We start from the raw sequence: 14,309 nt of genomic DNA, 5'->3' as shown, positions 1-14,309 counted from the left end.
CGATTTTGATGACCACCGCGCCGCACTGTTCGAATACTCGATTACGTCAGTATACATAGGAACGACGTGGATGGGCAACCGTGACGATCAACTCAATCGGTGGTTAAGGCTTCGGCGGGGTGGCGACGTTGCTTTGCAACGTCTGGGCGAGGCTGCTGCGCCTGTCGCCTCTCGCGCTCCCTCCCACATCTGTCACCAAGGGCGAAGCCAGAACAAAAGAGCATCAGGTCTTACGTAGAAAATAACAGATTTTAATGGAACATTAACAACTAGCTACAGTAATTTGCCACTGGTTTTTGAGAATTCGTCGGGGTCGGCAGACCCAGTGCCAAGCCTCAGCTCCGCCCTTGTGTGTCACGTCCTGATCTAGGCTCCATCAAGCGACTGGATGAGCTGACTAGGAAGCGACGCCAGTTTCGGCGGCGGCTGCTGCGACAGCAAGCACCGGGCTTGGGCAGAGTGGAGCATTCTTTGTCATCTTCCTTTAGCCGGGCCTGACAGAGCATTTTTTTTTTCTTTTTTGAGAACTATGACGGAGCAATTTTTCTCTAGGAAAACGAAGTGGCCGGAGGGGGAGAGTAGGGCGCGAGCCTAGCAGCATAGGCGCTGCTTACCGTTGTTGTGCTTGAGAGAGGGAGAGGGAGAGGGAGAGGGAGAGGGAGAGAGAGAGGGAGAGAGAGAGAGAGAGAGAGAGAGAGAGAGAGAGAGAGAGAGAGAGAGATGGCACGGGAAGGATCGATGCGGCCATGAGAGGGGCGGGAGGAGTTCGTCGCAATCCTGCTGTGGTCGGCGAATTGGTCACAGCACACATAAGTTTTGAGACGATATAAGAGGATTAGCTATGTGAGACAACTCAGTTTATTAGCCCTTATTTCACTTACAAATTTAATTATCTAACCAGTTTTAAATTTCACGAACCTGAGAAGTGTTTTAGTACAAGACATATATGTTTTATTTTGAGTATATGCACATTTACAAGTGTTGTCTCCTCTGCAAGAGAAATGAGCAAACCTTTCATTAATTCAGTTACAATGTTTGCATGTATATGTAAGCAGTAGGTGATGTACTACTACTTTGATGGTTATTAAAATGAACGAGCCCAATTTACATATGAATTTGAAGCCTATTTTAGAGATAATAGACAGATCATAAATCAAGTTAGCAGCTGAGGTTTGATGAGCTATTGATCTAGGAGCTCTGAACCCTATAGGCACAATTAGGTTTGGGAAGAACCCGAGTCCACGCGCAAAGCCACTGGTGACTAGATGTCCGCTGAAGATGTCATAGAACTGCGTTGTATATCTAAACCCTCAATTTTAAGCTATTTTGAGCCACATTCAGAAATGGGTGATTTTCAAGTGTCATATGTGAAATTAATGGAAGAAAAGATCAAGAACCATTATTAATATAGAAAGAATTTTAATCCGTAGCAACGCACGAGCATATTTGCTAGTATCAATTAAAGTATGTTATGGTCGTCCTCGCTGTCTGGCCAAGGGAAGATATTATTAATCTGCATATTCCCAACTTTGGCCACATCCCAGATATCATGGAACTGGTTCACGATGACAGTCTCGTCAGCTGAAGACGATGACGTCTTGTTCCAGCAGTCCTTCTCGCAGGCTGGTGGTTTCTGGTCTTTGAACTTGGCTCTCACATCCTTATAGGTGAGATAGACGTTCACGGCGTCCTGCCCAGCAGGGAGCTTCACCAACACCTCAGCCATTGAATTGATGTTGGTGGCGCAGGCCTTGAGGCAACTGGAAGGCTTGCCCTTTGCTGCAGCAAGCAAGGTGTCAGCAGCTCTCTTTGCCTCCGTTGTCTTATTGGCAGCAAAATGCATGCACAAGTCGGCGACCTTGCCAGAGACCTTGGCGAGGTTATTGTAATCAACCTCCTGGATCCCTGGGATGGACTCAATCACCTTGATGCACGACGCAGAATCTGATGCTACTCGGCACCATTTCTGTTGTAGCTGCAGGGGCTGGGGCCGGCGCTGTCGCGCTACTGGAGTCGACGACCATGGAGAGGAGCAGCAGGAGGGGGAAAAGCAGCAGGAAGCTATGAGTGGAGGAAGAAGCCATGGTGGCTAGCTACTCGTGTGTTGTTGGTTGCAAGGATGAATTTTATATGAGCATACCTTCTTCGGACCTTACTTATAGGCAAGTCAACGTCTATTTTTGCACGCTTGCACTCGGAGTTTGAGGCTGAGGATGCAGTAGTGACTTTGTTGGCTCTCCTTGCATTGCATGTATGCCACTCTAACTATAATATAACTAGACGTATAGCCCGCGTATTTGCGCGGCTAGTATTGAAAATTTAAAAATCTGCATGTTGTTGTATCCTTACTTAAAAATTATACTATTTTTTCCATACATCATCCTGTTCATTATCGTAAATTATGTCTTATTGTTGATTAAAACAATTCAACTATGATCTACCTATAATAACAATTTGATTTGTTGAGCTTTAATAATATTATGCAGATAATTATTCTTATTTTTATTTTATTTTGATTGATTGTTGTTAGCTTTAGTTTTTATTAATAGTACATATTTGTAACGATACAAAGCTAAATGGTATTTTATATTTAATTTTTCATAATGGCATTGGTTATTTTGATTGATTGTTGTTAGCTTTAGTTTTTATTAATAGTACATATTTGTAACGATACATAGCTAAATGGTATTTTATATTTAATTTTTTATAATGGCATTGGTGGGTGATTTTTAATTAGGCACAGGGGTATTTTAGGCTAATTTTTATCATAATGGCAGTGGTGGGTAATTTTTATTTTTCTATTTTCCTCCGATTAACGTGTGAATTTCTAGGCATTGAGAGTGAATGTGAAGGCTCCGTTTGTTGGCCAAATAATAAGATAAAGATGGGAGAGAAGTACGTCCATGGAGAACGATCTATCGGCCTCATGAATATACATTACTACAAAATTTCATTTACCGAGGCACTTTAAAATTGCCGCGGAGGCAGGCACGTTTTCTAACCGGCTCGGTTAATGCCTGTCATTAACCGAGGCGGACACTTTTTATTAACCAAGGTGGTTAAAAAAACCGTCTCGCAAAATGTATTAACCGAGGCGGTCTCACTTAAAATACCCGCCTCGGTTAATAAATATTAACCGAGGCGGTTGTCTTAAAATAATCACCTCAGTTAATCAATTAACCGAGACAGACATTATAATTCAACCGCCTCGGTTAATCAAGCCCAGCCTAAAAGGCCCAAATACAAGCACACCTATATATACTAGACTTAGGGTTTCACATTCAATTCTTCTCCTCCCTTTCCTCAGCTCGTCAGTCCACATCGCCGCCCCTCCCTCTCTGTCTTCTTCCCGAGTGGGCGCACCAGCGCACCTCTGCTCCGTGGGCCGCTCCCCCTCCTGCTCCGCCGCACGGGGCGCTCCCCCCTCCTGCTCCGGCCGCCGCACGGGGCGCGCTCGCTCCACTCTCCTCGGCTCCGCGGGCCTCGCCGTGCCGCCCTCCCGCTCCCCCCACCTCCTGCTCTGGCCGACGCACAGGGTGCGTCCGCTCCAGATCCGGTGCCAGCGCGGCCGCTCAAGCTCGGCCGGCGCTCGAGGAGGCCGGATCCTGCCCCGGCGTGGGCGGATTCGGCAGTGGAGTGGGGGCGCGGTGGCAGCCCGGAGCGGGAGCAGCGGGGGCGCGGCGGCGGCCCAAAGAGGGAGCGGCGGGGCGGCGGCGGAGCGGGAGCAGCGGTGCGCGGCTGCAGAGCGGGAGCAGCGTGGTGCTGCGGCGGCCCGGAGCGGGAGGCGGCCGAGCGGGGCGCGGCGGCGACGGCCGATGGGCTCGGCGGGCCCGTGATGGGCTCGCCGAGCTTTTCTCTTTTTTTTTTTAAAATTTTTTTATTTACCGAAACGGGCACCAAACCGCCTCGGTAAATACTCCATTTACCGTGACGCCTGCTTGGAGGCGTTTGTCTTGCCCGCCTCGGAAAATCGATTTTGACCGCCTCGGAAAATATTTTCTGTAGTAGTGATATGGCCTACCTCACAAGTGTCTTTTAGATACTTCAAGTATGTGCCATTTTGGGACATTATATATATGGCTTACCGTCCAAGTATAGTATAACCAACTACAACAAACCACATATATACGATCCACCATTTTGGGTCGCTTGGAGCTAGAAGAGTATATATGTCGTCCAATCAAGGCAGTGGCGGATCTAGGATAAAATTTCACCTATGGCAAATTTTTTACTATATGTTTGCATGAAAATGCACAACTACCATCCAAGGCCAAATAAAGTTTTTTTTTTTGAAAAAACAGGAGGGACCTTAGTTCCTACTTAAATTTATTAGTCAAGGTTCAAAAAAGATACAGGGCACAAGGTAGAGAGGGAAATTAATAAGAAACAAAAAAAAGGAGAAGGACATGCATTTGCATCGATTAATAGGGGACAGGAACATTTGCATCGATTAATAGGGGACAGGAACAAATAGAGGCCAATTAAAAACCATTGGTTCAAATAGAAGTGCACAGCCGTATCCTGGCTAAAGGATACCTTGGCAGGCCCCTATTCATGATCAAACATTTCTTATGATAAAATAATGCACCCTCCATCCTAAATTATAAGTCATTTAAAAAAAATTAGATAGTCAAACCATTTCAAGTTTAATAAAACTTATATGATAATATAATAACATTTATGGTGGCAACTAAATACCATTAGATTCTTCACTAAATAGTTTTTTTTGTGGTATACATATTTGATGTCATAAACTTTTATATTTTTTCTATAATTTTGATCAAATTGAAGATATTTTGACTCATCGAGATTCTTATAATGACTTACAATTTGAAATGAAGAAAGTATTATTATACTGTCAACACCACACACACACGCACGCAACCTTCTCGTTGCGGCCGCGCACTGAGCACGAACATACGACATGCGTGAGCACGCAAAATCTACGACGATCGGGATGGAGAGAGAGAGACAGAGAAAAAAAAACTTTCATCGAGTGGTTACGCGCACACAATGTAGTACAATACATTCCGGACTCCTGTTAGGTAAGATTTGCATTTTCAAGCCTCCTGTTATCCATAAACGCGGTCTCCATCAGTCAAAGCTGCGCGGGGTTGCTCCGTGGCCGTGCGCAAATGGACCGACCGGCCGTCCGGTCAAACCGACCAAAATTAATCTAGGTTTGAATCGAGCGGCGCCTTCGTTCCGGGGCGACGGCGACGCGAATTGATTTAGCCCTCGGTGGCGGACAAGCCGTCGGTTAATCAGGTGCCCGCCACATAAACACGAGCGGTGCGGTGCCCACGTCGTCCGTCCCGCCCCCGCCGCCGGGTCCGGGTGCGGTGGGGCTCCGCCGCTCCATTTCGCTGGGCCGGATGCCTGCGGCCGTGCCCGCACCAGGCGCGCGTCGCATGGCTGGCGACGGCGACCGGCGCGGTGTTCACATCCGACCGCGACGTCCACGTCGTCCGGGAGAGGGATGGAGCGGCCACGGCAGCCAGCCACGCGCCCGCTCAGCTCGCTGCCCAACGGCGGCCCCGACCTGCGGCTTTGGACGGACACGCGGGCGCCTCCGCACCTGAGCCCCTTCTCGGCCGGCGTAGTGGGACCAGGGACTAGGGAGGGGCCTGGGCGATGAATCGGCGCACCTGTCGCCTGTCGGCGGGCGAGAGCGTACGCTATCCATCCGTGATCAGGGCAAACGCCCGGCCATCGCGTGCTGCCTGCCTACTGCTGCTGCCAACGCGAGTGGCCCATGCCAGAGCTGCTCCTGTGGTACGCCACGTACTATGATTGAGACGCACGCGACCATTCTTTTTACGTTTTATTTAACCTTGATCCCCGGGCGAATGATCGCGTCAGAAATTCAACATTTTCAGATGGACGCACCTTTAGTTTCTAACGTACCTCCAGTCCTCCACCAAAGAAGGGTTGTTCCTACTTGAAGAGCGCGACCCGCGGCCGTCTGTCATTATCAGTTCGTTAGCGCGCCGCCACCAAGACATTTTTTTTGGATGAAATCTCGAGAAACAATCTGGTGTCATGCATCGATGGTCGATGCAGCGGTGGGAACGCCAAAGCTGGGCTCGCCACTCCCCCCCTAGCCTCGGACGCGCGGCGCCGGCCGGGATCCGATGCCGAGACGGGTGTCCGCCGAGGGCAGCGCGGTCGCACGTGGCCGCGCACCGCGGCACCTGGCGTACCCAACCCATGCAAGCCCGGGGCCCCACGTGAAAACCCGCAGCGCGCGCGCGTGCCGGCAGGGCACGGTGAAACGGTGACACGAGCGGGGGCGCCTGGGACCCGCGCCTCGTCACCGGCTCACCGCCCCGTCGCCATCGGCGACGCTGCACCCGCACGGGAGCGGCGGCCACGTCAAGCCGCGCGCGCTCCCGCCAGTATAAACCGACCGCCGCGGCGAGGGGAGGACACCCTTCTCTGCAACGCTTCCCCTGCCCTCGTTTTGTCAACCCCGCTCGGCGCTCGCCACGACCACGCTCCGTCGCGCGCTTGAAGCTCCAGCCCGGAGGTCCGGACGGAGCTCGCCGCCCCGCACGTGCTCCCCGCTCGATTCGAACCCGACGACCAAGCCGAGGAAGCAGCTGCCTCCCGCGCGCGCACCGCCGGTATCTATCATGGCGCACGACTTGCGCGACGACCTGGAGCTCGTCGGCGGCGACTACTACTTCGACGACTTCGATGACGGGTCCCAGACCGGCAGCGGCGGCGCTTCCGGGCTGCAGGTACGGCTCCGCACCCTCTGTCTTTTTTAACAAACCGTAAGGACCAAGGAGAAATTTTAAAACATCCCAAGCTATAGCTTGTTCGCGATTTCCAATGATTTTAAGATCCTAGATAGTTCGAGCTTTCAAAAAGGTCGCGTCCACCAGTAGTAATAGTACCCCTTGTTAACTCTTGGTGAGACATGACGGGTGTTAGAGTTCAGCGCAGATCCTAGATGGTGCCGTATTTGTTCAAGCACCGGACCTTCAAGTCCTGTCATCTCTGCTCTGCTTGCCCCGTGGCTGGGTCTGGGTGCCATCTGATCTGATAGGTTCAGATTGAACTGATGAAGATTCAGGCTGTGTTTAGTTACAAAATTTTCCTCTCCAAATTTCACTATTTACCTATCACATCAAATTTTTTGCCTTATGCATGGAGTATTAAATATAGGTAAATAGAAAAACTAATTGTATAATTTTGATGTACACGACGAGACGAATCTTTTGAGCCTAGTTAGGTCATGGTAGGACAACAATTACCACAAACAAATGAAAATTACTATAATGTGCTACAGTATCCGATGTGACCCTTTTTACCACCATTTTACGGATCTAAACACAGCCTCAGAGCTGTGATGCCCTTGCTTCTCACAAGGGATGTTATCATACTGTTGTGCTCAACTTGTTTCTGTGAAAAAATTAACTACTGAATAACCAAGTTAGCAAAAACCCCGGGCGATCAGGTAAAGGTCACTGTCCTAGTGTTTTGTTTCCAAATCCTAGCAGGATATCTGCGTGCTCAGAATCTTTTAGAGAGAAGAAACCTGAGATACCAAGAATGTTTTCGCGACTGTCCTGCAGAAAATTTAAGCAGACTCCTGTGCAGTTTGTTCGCCATGGTTGCACATACTACGTGATTCTTAGTAGCTTTCATGGCATAAACCCACTTGGATGTAGCATACTGCATACAAATATATCTAAAGGACACTAGTTCCTATAGTTTACGAATTTTGTTCGTACCCTTTGATTTTTATGTTCATGATATGGCATAAAATCCAATGAACACAGATCTAAATTGACTAGGGATAATAAAATCGGATACTTGGATTAATCCCCGTAGTTCAGGTCTATCCGATTTACCCAGTATAAAAAAATCAGAAGATTCAAAATATTCCATATTTCGCTGTACATGTACTAGACTAGTATAACATATGGTGGGCAGGTCATTAGTAAAATAAGAACCATAAGAGATTATCCCTTGTGAACAAGTCAGTCTTACAGACAGTTGAACAGAGAAATTGATGTTCTACTTACGAGAATATTGTGAAATTGGGCTTTCGATCTCCTGTTAAATTTTTTTTCTCCATCTTCCTAATCAAAGGCAATCCATAGTTCTGTTTGCTCTTGGACCTAGGGGATGGAAACTTTTCATTTCTGAACTGAATCTCTGATTAAGTATTGTTTTACTTTGGCAGCATGAGCAAATGGATGATACTTCAGCTTTGGATTATAAAGAAGGGAAAGACATCCAAGGGATACCCTGGGAAAGATTGAACTACAGTAGGGAACAGTACCGCAAGATGAGGCTGAAAGAATACAAGAACTATCAGAACCTCACTAGGTCACGCAGAGGACTAGAGCAGGTGATAGGCTGAGAGCCTTACCGTTTTTCTGCTTTTAATTAATCGCATTTGCAGTATTGCTATTGGTTATACAATGCCTCATATGTTCGTTTTGTTTATAAAGGAATGCAAACAAGTGGAGAGAAAGGATACTTTCTTTGATTTCCAGTCCAGTACAAGAGCTGTCAAATCGACGATAGTCCATTTCCAGGTACAATTTTACTTGGGACAATTTGATTCAAACACTTGCATGCATATCAAACTGACATCGGGTGAGGACGTGAAGGTTCCATTCGATTAACGCTCAAATTATTATCTTTTCACCTCAAAATGTTGAGATCCACACTAACACAAATATTCGGCTGCCGTTGCTAATAGCTATTTCCACCACAAAATGACCGTATCTGCATTCATCAAGTGGGGGAGTTGCAGTGTATACTTGTTAATTACTTCAGTCTGCATCATGCAGCACAGTGATATCCACCTATTGGGTGCTTTGTCTATATGAATCCTGAGAATTGGTAAAAAGGGCCGATTGCTTATAGCCAGTACGGCCTGTATAGTAATCTCTTTTTTTTTTGGAGAAATACAACCAAATCCCTCTCGCCACAGTTACATGTTTTGCATTGGGGGCAGACAAATAGAATTACCAAACTGACATATCTACAGAAGTGCAAAGTCTATTGGGAGCTCTTGTTATACTTTCCTCCCGACAAGTTTACCAGTAAGCAATATCAGCTCTAATTGTGAAATCACCCCTCTTAAACTTCCTTGTCCGGCATGTTCGACTACCGAGCAACAACAAAAGCACTTTTTTTCTAAATTATTAATCTAATTGTCCACGATAACATGAAAATATTTTATACTGTCATCCATATCATCTTACATGAGTTATTAATTTGTATCATCCATCTATATTAAATGCTGCTTCTATTCGTGTCGCTACATTCTCTGCATGAACGTAATACTGATTGCAGGTCATGTAAAGAGTTGGGTTGTACCATTTGCAATTGATCTTGTGATATTAGGACGTTTGCAGTACCTTGTTTCATCAGGTCCAAAAGCAGGCGGATGAGCATCCTCAGCAGCTGGAACATTAACTGCAGGGTTGGAATATGGTATGATAGGAAGCTTCAAGTTAGGAAAAGATGTTAAATCAATCAGTGTGAATTTCGTTTTTGCAGGTTGGCTGGGAGAATTCGAGTCAACAAAATATTTTCTGCATGAACATTCGTTCTTAAAACCTTGCACATTAATGTGTTTGATGGGGCTTCTCATGCTGACGGACATCTTATGCTAACTTATGCTTCGTGTTACAGTTTCAGCTAATTGAAATAGTGTGCAAATCATGTTCTTCGTTTGGAGTTATTGCGTGTCATCATTCTAGAGGCAATGCGACCTTGACAATACAAAGTTCGTCCTTCATGTTACAATTTTCATTTTTTTTTGAGGGGAGATTTAGATTGTATACATAGAAACTGGAACATTGAACGTTCCATTCACTCCTGTATTTTGCATGAGAATAGAGACCCTGCCAAAACTAACATGTAAGGTTAAAAGTGAAGTCAATTACAAGGGCGTGAGAGTCAAAATTTTGAATTAGCATCTGCAATTTTCTCGTTTGCCTGTATAACTGTGTTTGTCTGTGTGCAAGAACACTAGATACTGTTTGTTGGTTCTGCGCTCATGAAATTGTGCATTAGTGGGATCACACAGAGAGAGACATAAAGTTCACCTTATTATTTGTTCCATATGTACATGGTTGATAACTGAATGAATGAATAGAATTGCATGACACTTTCACCATTATGAAAAGACAAGTGAGACGAAACCAGGAATCATGCATCCTCGCATCTTTATACAATGTTCTATCTATCTGTTTCCGTTTTGCGTTCTCTGAAAATCAAGTGTAATGACCATGTTCCAAACATGCGCAGCTGAGGAACCTCCTGTGGGCTACTTCGAAGCACGACGTGTACCTGGTGCAGAACTACTCCGTGATGCACTGGTCTCCCCTGCACCAGAGAGGAACAGAAGTGCTCAATGTGGCCGGACAATTGACTCCAACAGAGGTCTGCAGTCTGCACCGGCGCATTACTGCTGTATATCTTCCTATGCATTTATGCATGCTAATCAGTCTGTAACCCGCAAATGCTACCTGGTGTGCAGAATGTCAAAGGGGCTAGGCGACTGTCGAGGGTTCAGATCAGCACCATGGCGCTGAAGGACAACCTCATGGTGGCCGGTGGCTTCCAGGGAGAACTCATCTGCAAGGTAGGAGGAGGAGCGCATTCTGTGCACAGACTTGTCCATCGGTGTTTTTTTTTCTTCTTTTGGATTTTTTCATCAGCTTACAAGACTCTTCAACTCTTGTGCCATCAGTATGTTGATAAACCTGGAGTGGCGTTCTGCACGAACCTGACCGGCAACAACAACTCCATCACGAACGCCGTGGACATCTACCAGGCGCCAAAGTAAGCGATTCAGATTGCGAGTTTCAGATTAGGACTTAGGAGCATGTGGACTGAATGAACCTCTGCGTTTCTGAACTCTGTTGCAGCGGCGCCACCCGAGTGACGGCCGCTAACAACGACTGCGTCGTCAGGACGTTCGACGCCGAGAGATACAGCCTCCTCACCCAGTTCACCTTCCCGTGGTCCGTCAATGTGAGTAACCCATCCACTGTCAGCCGCTTCAGAAAAGAGAGCAGCAATCTTTGGTGTTCCGTGGCCACTCGTGTGCTGAGTTTCTGACGCTGGCAAAATGGGCCTGATGCAGAACACGTCGGTGAGCCCGGACGACAAGCTGATGGCCGTCCTGGGCGACAGCGCCGACTGCCTGATCGCCGACTCGCAGTCCGGCAGGGAGGTGGCGACCCTGCGCGGGCACCTGGACTACTCGTTCGCGTCGGCGTGGCACCCCGACGGGCGCGTCCTGGCCACGGGGAACCAGGACGCGACGTGCCGCCTCTGGGACGCCCGCAACCTGTCGGGGCCGCTCGCCGTGCTCCCGGGCCGGATCGGCGCCGTCCGGGGGCTCCGGTTCTCCCCCGACGGCCGGTTCCTGGCCGCGGCGGAGGCGGCCGACTTCGTGCACGTGTACGACGCCGCGGCCGGGTACGCCGAGCAGGAGGTGGACCTGTTCGGGGAGGTGGCCGGCGCCGCGTTCAGCCCCGACGGGGAGGCCCTGTTCGTGAGCGTCGCCGACCGGACCTACGGCGGCGTGCTCGAGTTCCGGAGGCGGCGGTCCTACGGGTACCTCGACTCGTGCTTCTTCTGAGGTGCCCGGTCCGTGTGGCGTGCCGGACTGTAGAGTGTGTGTACTGTGTACTGTTGGTAATTTTTTTTGTAGTGTATAAAAGCGCAGTGTTTTTGGCGTGCGCGGGTCCTGCCTGACCTGACTGGTGCTGCCTGCATTTCGCTCTTTTAGAACTGGCGGAGTGACGGGTGCTATCAGTAGGTTTGTTTGTGTATGTGGTAATGTAGACAGGACACCTTAAAACGCGGTGTTTTAGGCACTGTAGTGTTAAAGAATTGCTAATCTGTGGGGTTTCTTTGAAAGAAGAGTAAATCTGTGGGGTTTGCTCAATGCAAGAGAGCTTATTTGATAGTTTGGGGTTGATTCCTCGATGGTAGTGGACCCTTTGTCATTAATACTGAGAAATTGGGCTGCAAAGCCCAAAAGTGTCATAACAGGCCGATATGGGTTGGGCCAACTCTGGCCCAGCACGTAACGAATACAATTCCTTCAGTCCCAAAGCTCGGCCGCATGCTTAAAAAAATAAAGGAGTCGTACTTTTCTCTCCCATCAAATCTATCAGCAATATTTTTTTCACAGCAAATTAGTATCAGCCACATCCAGTCCATTCCCTTCGAGAAATAAACATCAGCAGATGCGGTTGTCCAACTTGTCCTACAGATTCGGCCGTGCGCGCGCGCTCGGCTTTCTGCCCCACCCATCTGCTGCCTGCCCAGCGCGGCCGGGAAACAAGACAAGCGCGCGTGCGGGTTGGTCGCCGGGTCCGGTCAGAGCAAAGCTAGGCACCGGCCGCGGCCGCGGCCGCCGCCGGCGCCGACGGGAGCGCGATCGCGCGCAGCTCGTCGACGCATCCATGATGCCCATCACATGCGATGCTTCTGGCTCTGCGTCCGCATTCGCCTTTGCGTGCGGCTAGGGGTGATAACAGGCTATGGTCCTAATAGACTCTTCATAGTCCAATAAAATCTTTAATTTTTTTAACTCAAATTTGTATAAAATTAGAGTCCGACTCTTTCAAAGTTCGGTACTTAAATTTTCTAGTTCAAAATATTAGGACTCTTTCAAAGTTCGGTACTTAAATTTTCTAGTTCAAAATATTAGATCTTTTTATCACCTCTACATGCGGTCGCCCGCCTGCCGGAGTACGCGCCGGTGCGGGCGAGAGATGGATTTTTTGTCTACTTTTTTTTTTGCTCTCTGCGGGCCGGCTCTGGAATCATGGCCTAATTGGACGCCTGCTGTTAGGCGAGTTTTAAGTTCGCGACCTCGTCCAAGGTTCTCGATCCGAGTCTCCTGAACAACATCTCGCCACGCCTTCTTCAATCCGTGGCTGGCTCTTCCAATATGGGAGCAGCAACCAAAAGCTTAACTTCTGATGCTATTGCTACCGAAACTCCAAAGTGAAGACTGCGACGCACCTGTTCTCTCAGACCCTCTTACGGTTGTCTGTCAGACTGTCGCACGCCTTTTTTTTTTTTGGGACACAGGCTCTTTCTCATCTACTTTTTCCTCCTCTGATCATCCCTGATCAAAAGTTTTAGCCTTTTAGGTGAGGGAGAAACAACACGCTAATGGCACTACTATGCAGTATGTGTTTATCAAATCAAGTTGCTAACCTAAACCTCGGGACCATTTTGACCCTCCGAACCCGATCGGTTCTTTGGACCTTTTTTAAATAATTTTTCTTCGTAATAATATAAATATAGCAGCTGTCATGCGTGCCCGGGGAACACAGAATCGACGAATAGGCACTTGTAAAGTTATTGACACCGTTTTTCAAGTAACGAGACCTTGAGAAGTATGAACATGATGCAGTCAGGGAATCAAAAGGGTTTTCAAAGAATATATATAAAGCTGGCGAAATGCTGGCTTTTCATTTTGCGGAGTACTATCTCCATTCCAAAATGTATGATGTTTTGACTTTTCTAAAATCATATATTTTGCTATGGATCTAAACATATGTTATATTTAAATGTATAATAAATACTATGAAACTAACAAAGCCAAAACGACCTGCATTTTGGAACGGAGAGAGTAGTTGGTTAGAATAAAAATTTTAATCCAAAGTTGCAACGGAATGTCTCACACACGCATCCTTAATTCACATTCGCCTTCAGCTCCATGATTTTTTTTTACTTTTTTTAAACAATATTTTAACTTTAACCCGGTCCAACTTTTATTTTCATATTTCATGGAGTTGGAGAGCTGCCGTGAGTAGCACTTTTTCCCCCACTCTGGTTTAGGCGTGATGCTACTCCACTCTGTCTCAGATAGCATCATATCTTCTTTTTTTTTTTGCTGTAATAGCACTATATCCAGGGTAATTTAAAATAACTTAAACCATCATTATATCTGGGCTCAAAGGCCCAATAACAACATCCCCGCGGGCTGAAGAAGTATTTTGGGGAAGGAATCCGTTAGATTGCCTGGTGCCACCTGGCCCAGCCCAGCTCACACGACACGACGCACTGGATGCAGTTTCTTCTTTCGCAGAACTCGCGATGCGATGCGATTCGTACGTATTCTGTACGTATTTCTGTTCCGTTCTGTTCTTCTCCTACCGTCGTTTCGCTCTGGTCGCGCCGTGTGTCAATGGCGGCGGTGCATGACAGGGAAAGCCCGTCGCCAGATGTCGAAGCATCTCTCGTCACCCCGACTACCAGACCCGTCCGCTTCACCTTCACCTTCACCTCTGTCCCCTGCCCTG

At 47.8% G+C, this 14,309-nt stretch overlaps 1 protein-coding gene across 5 annotated transcripts; it reads left to right on the top strand.

Moving 5' to 3' along the window:
* Positions 1-6,425: 6,425 nt before the first annotated feature.
* Positions 6,426-11,953, top strand: LOC120652185 (uncharacterized WD repeat-containing protein C2A9.03-like). Of its 5 annotated transcripts, XM_039929933.1 has the most exons (9): positions 6,678-6,743; positions 8,198-8,365; positions 8,469-8,555; positions 9,322-9,462; positions 10,282-10,416; positions 10,514-10,618; positions 10,727-10,818; positions 10,905-11,010; positions 11,123-11,953. In XM_039929933.1, exons 4-9 carry the CDS (start codon positions 9,460-9,462, stop codon positions 11,621-11,623), a joined length of 942 nt encoding a protein of 313 aa, XP_039785867.1. In that variant the 5' UTR covers positions 6,678-6,743; positions 8,198-8,365; positions 8,469-8,555; positions 9,322-9,459; the 3' UTR covers positions 11,624-11,953. The 5 variants fall into 5 exon arrangements, with proteins under 5 accessions (XP_039785865.1, XP_039785867.1, XP_039785866.1 ...); XM_039929931.1 differs by lacking the exon at positions 9,322-9,462 and having other exon boundaries at positions 6,426-6,743; XM_039929934.1 differs by lacking the exon at positions 6,678-6,743 and having other exon boundaries at positions 8,349-8,365; positions 9,384-9,462.
* Positions 11,954-14,309: the final 2,356 nt, after the last annotated feature.

Source organism: Panicum virgatum, chromosome 9K (assembly GCF_016808335.1).
Source record: "Panicum virgatum strain AP13 chromosome 9K, P.virgatum_v5, whole genome shotgun sequence".
In the NCBI taxonomy this organism is placed as follows: domain Eukaryota; kingdom Viridiplantae; phylum Streptophyta; class Magnoliopsida; order Poales; family Poaceae; genus Panicum; species Panicum virgatum.
The sequence above is the reverse complement of the archived record's forward strand: the minus strand, read 5'-3'. Positions and strand labels throughout refer to the sequence as shown.

What these genes read in the sequence shown, in the direction of transcription:
- LOC120652185 (XM_039929931.1), top strand. Translation starts at nt 6,636, where the DNA reads ATGGCGCACGACTTGCGCGACGACCTGGAGCTCGTCGGCGGCGACTAC. An exon ending in AGGGAGAACTCATCTGCAAG is followed by an intron (nt 10,619 to 10,726) that starts GTAGGAGGAGGA and finishes TTGTGCCATCAG; the next exon opens with TATGTTGATAAACCTGGAGT. An exon ending in CCTTCCCGTGGTCCGTCAAT is followed by an intron (nt 11,011 to 11,122) that starts GTGAGTAACCCA and finishes GGCCTGATGCAG; the next exon opens with AACACGTCGGTGAGCCCGGA.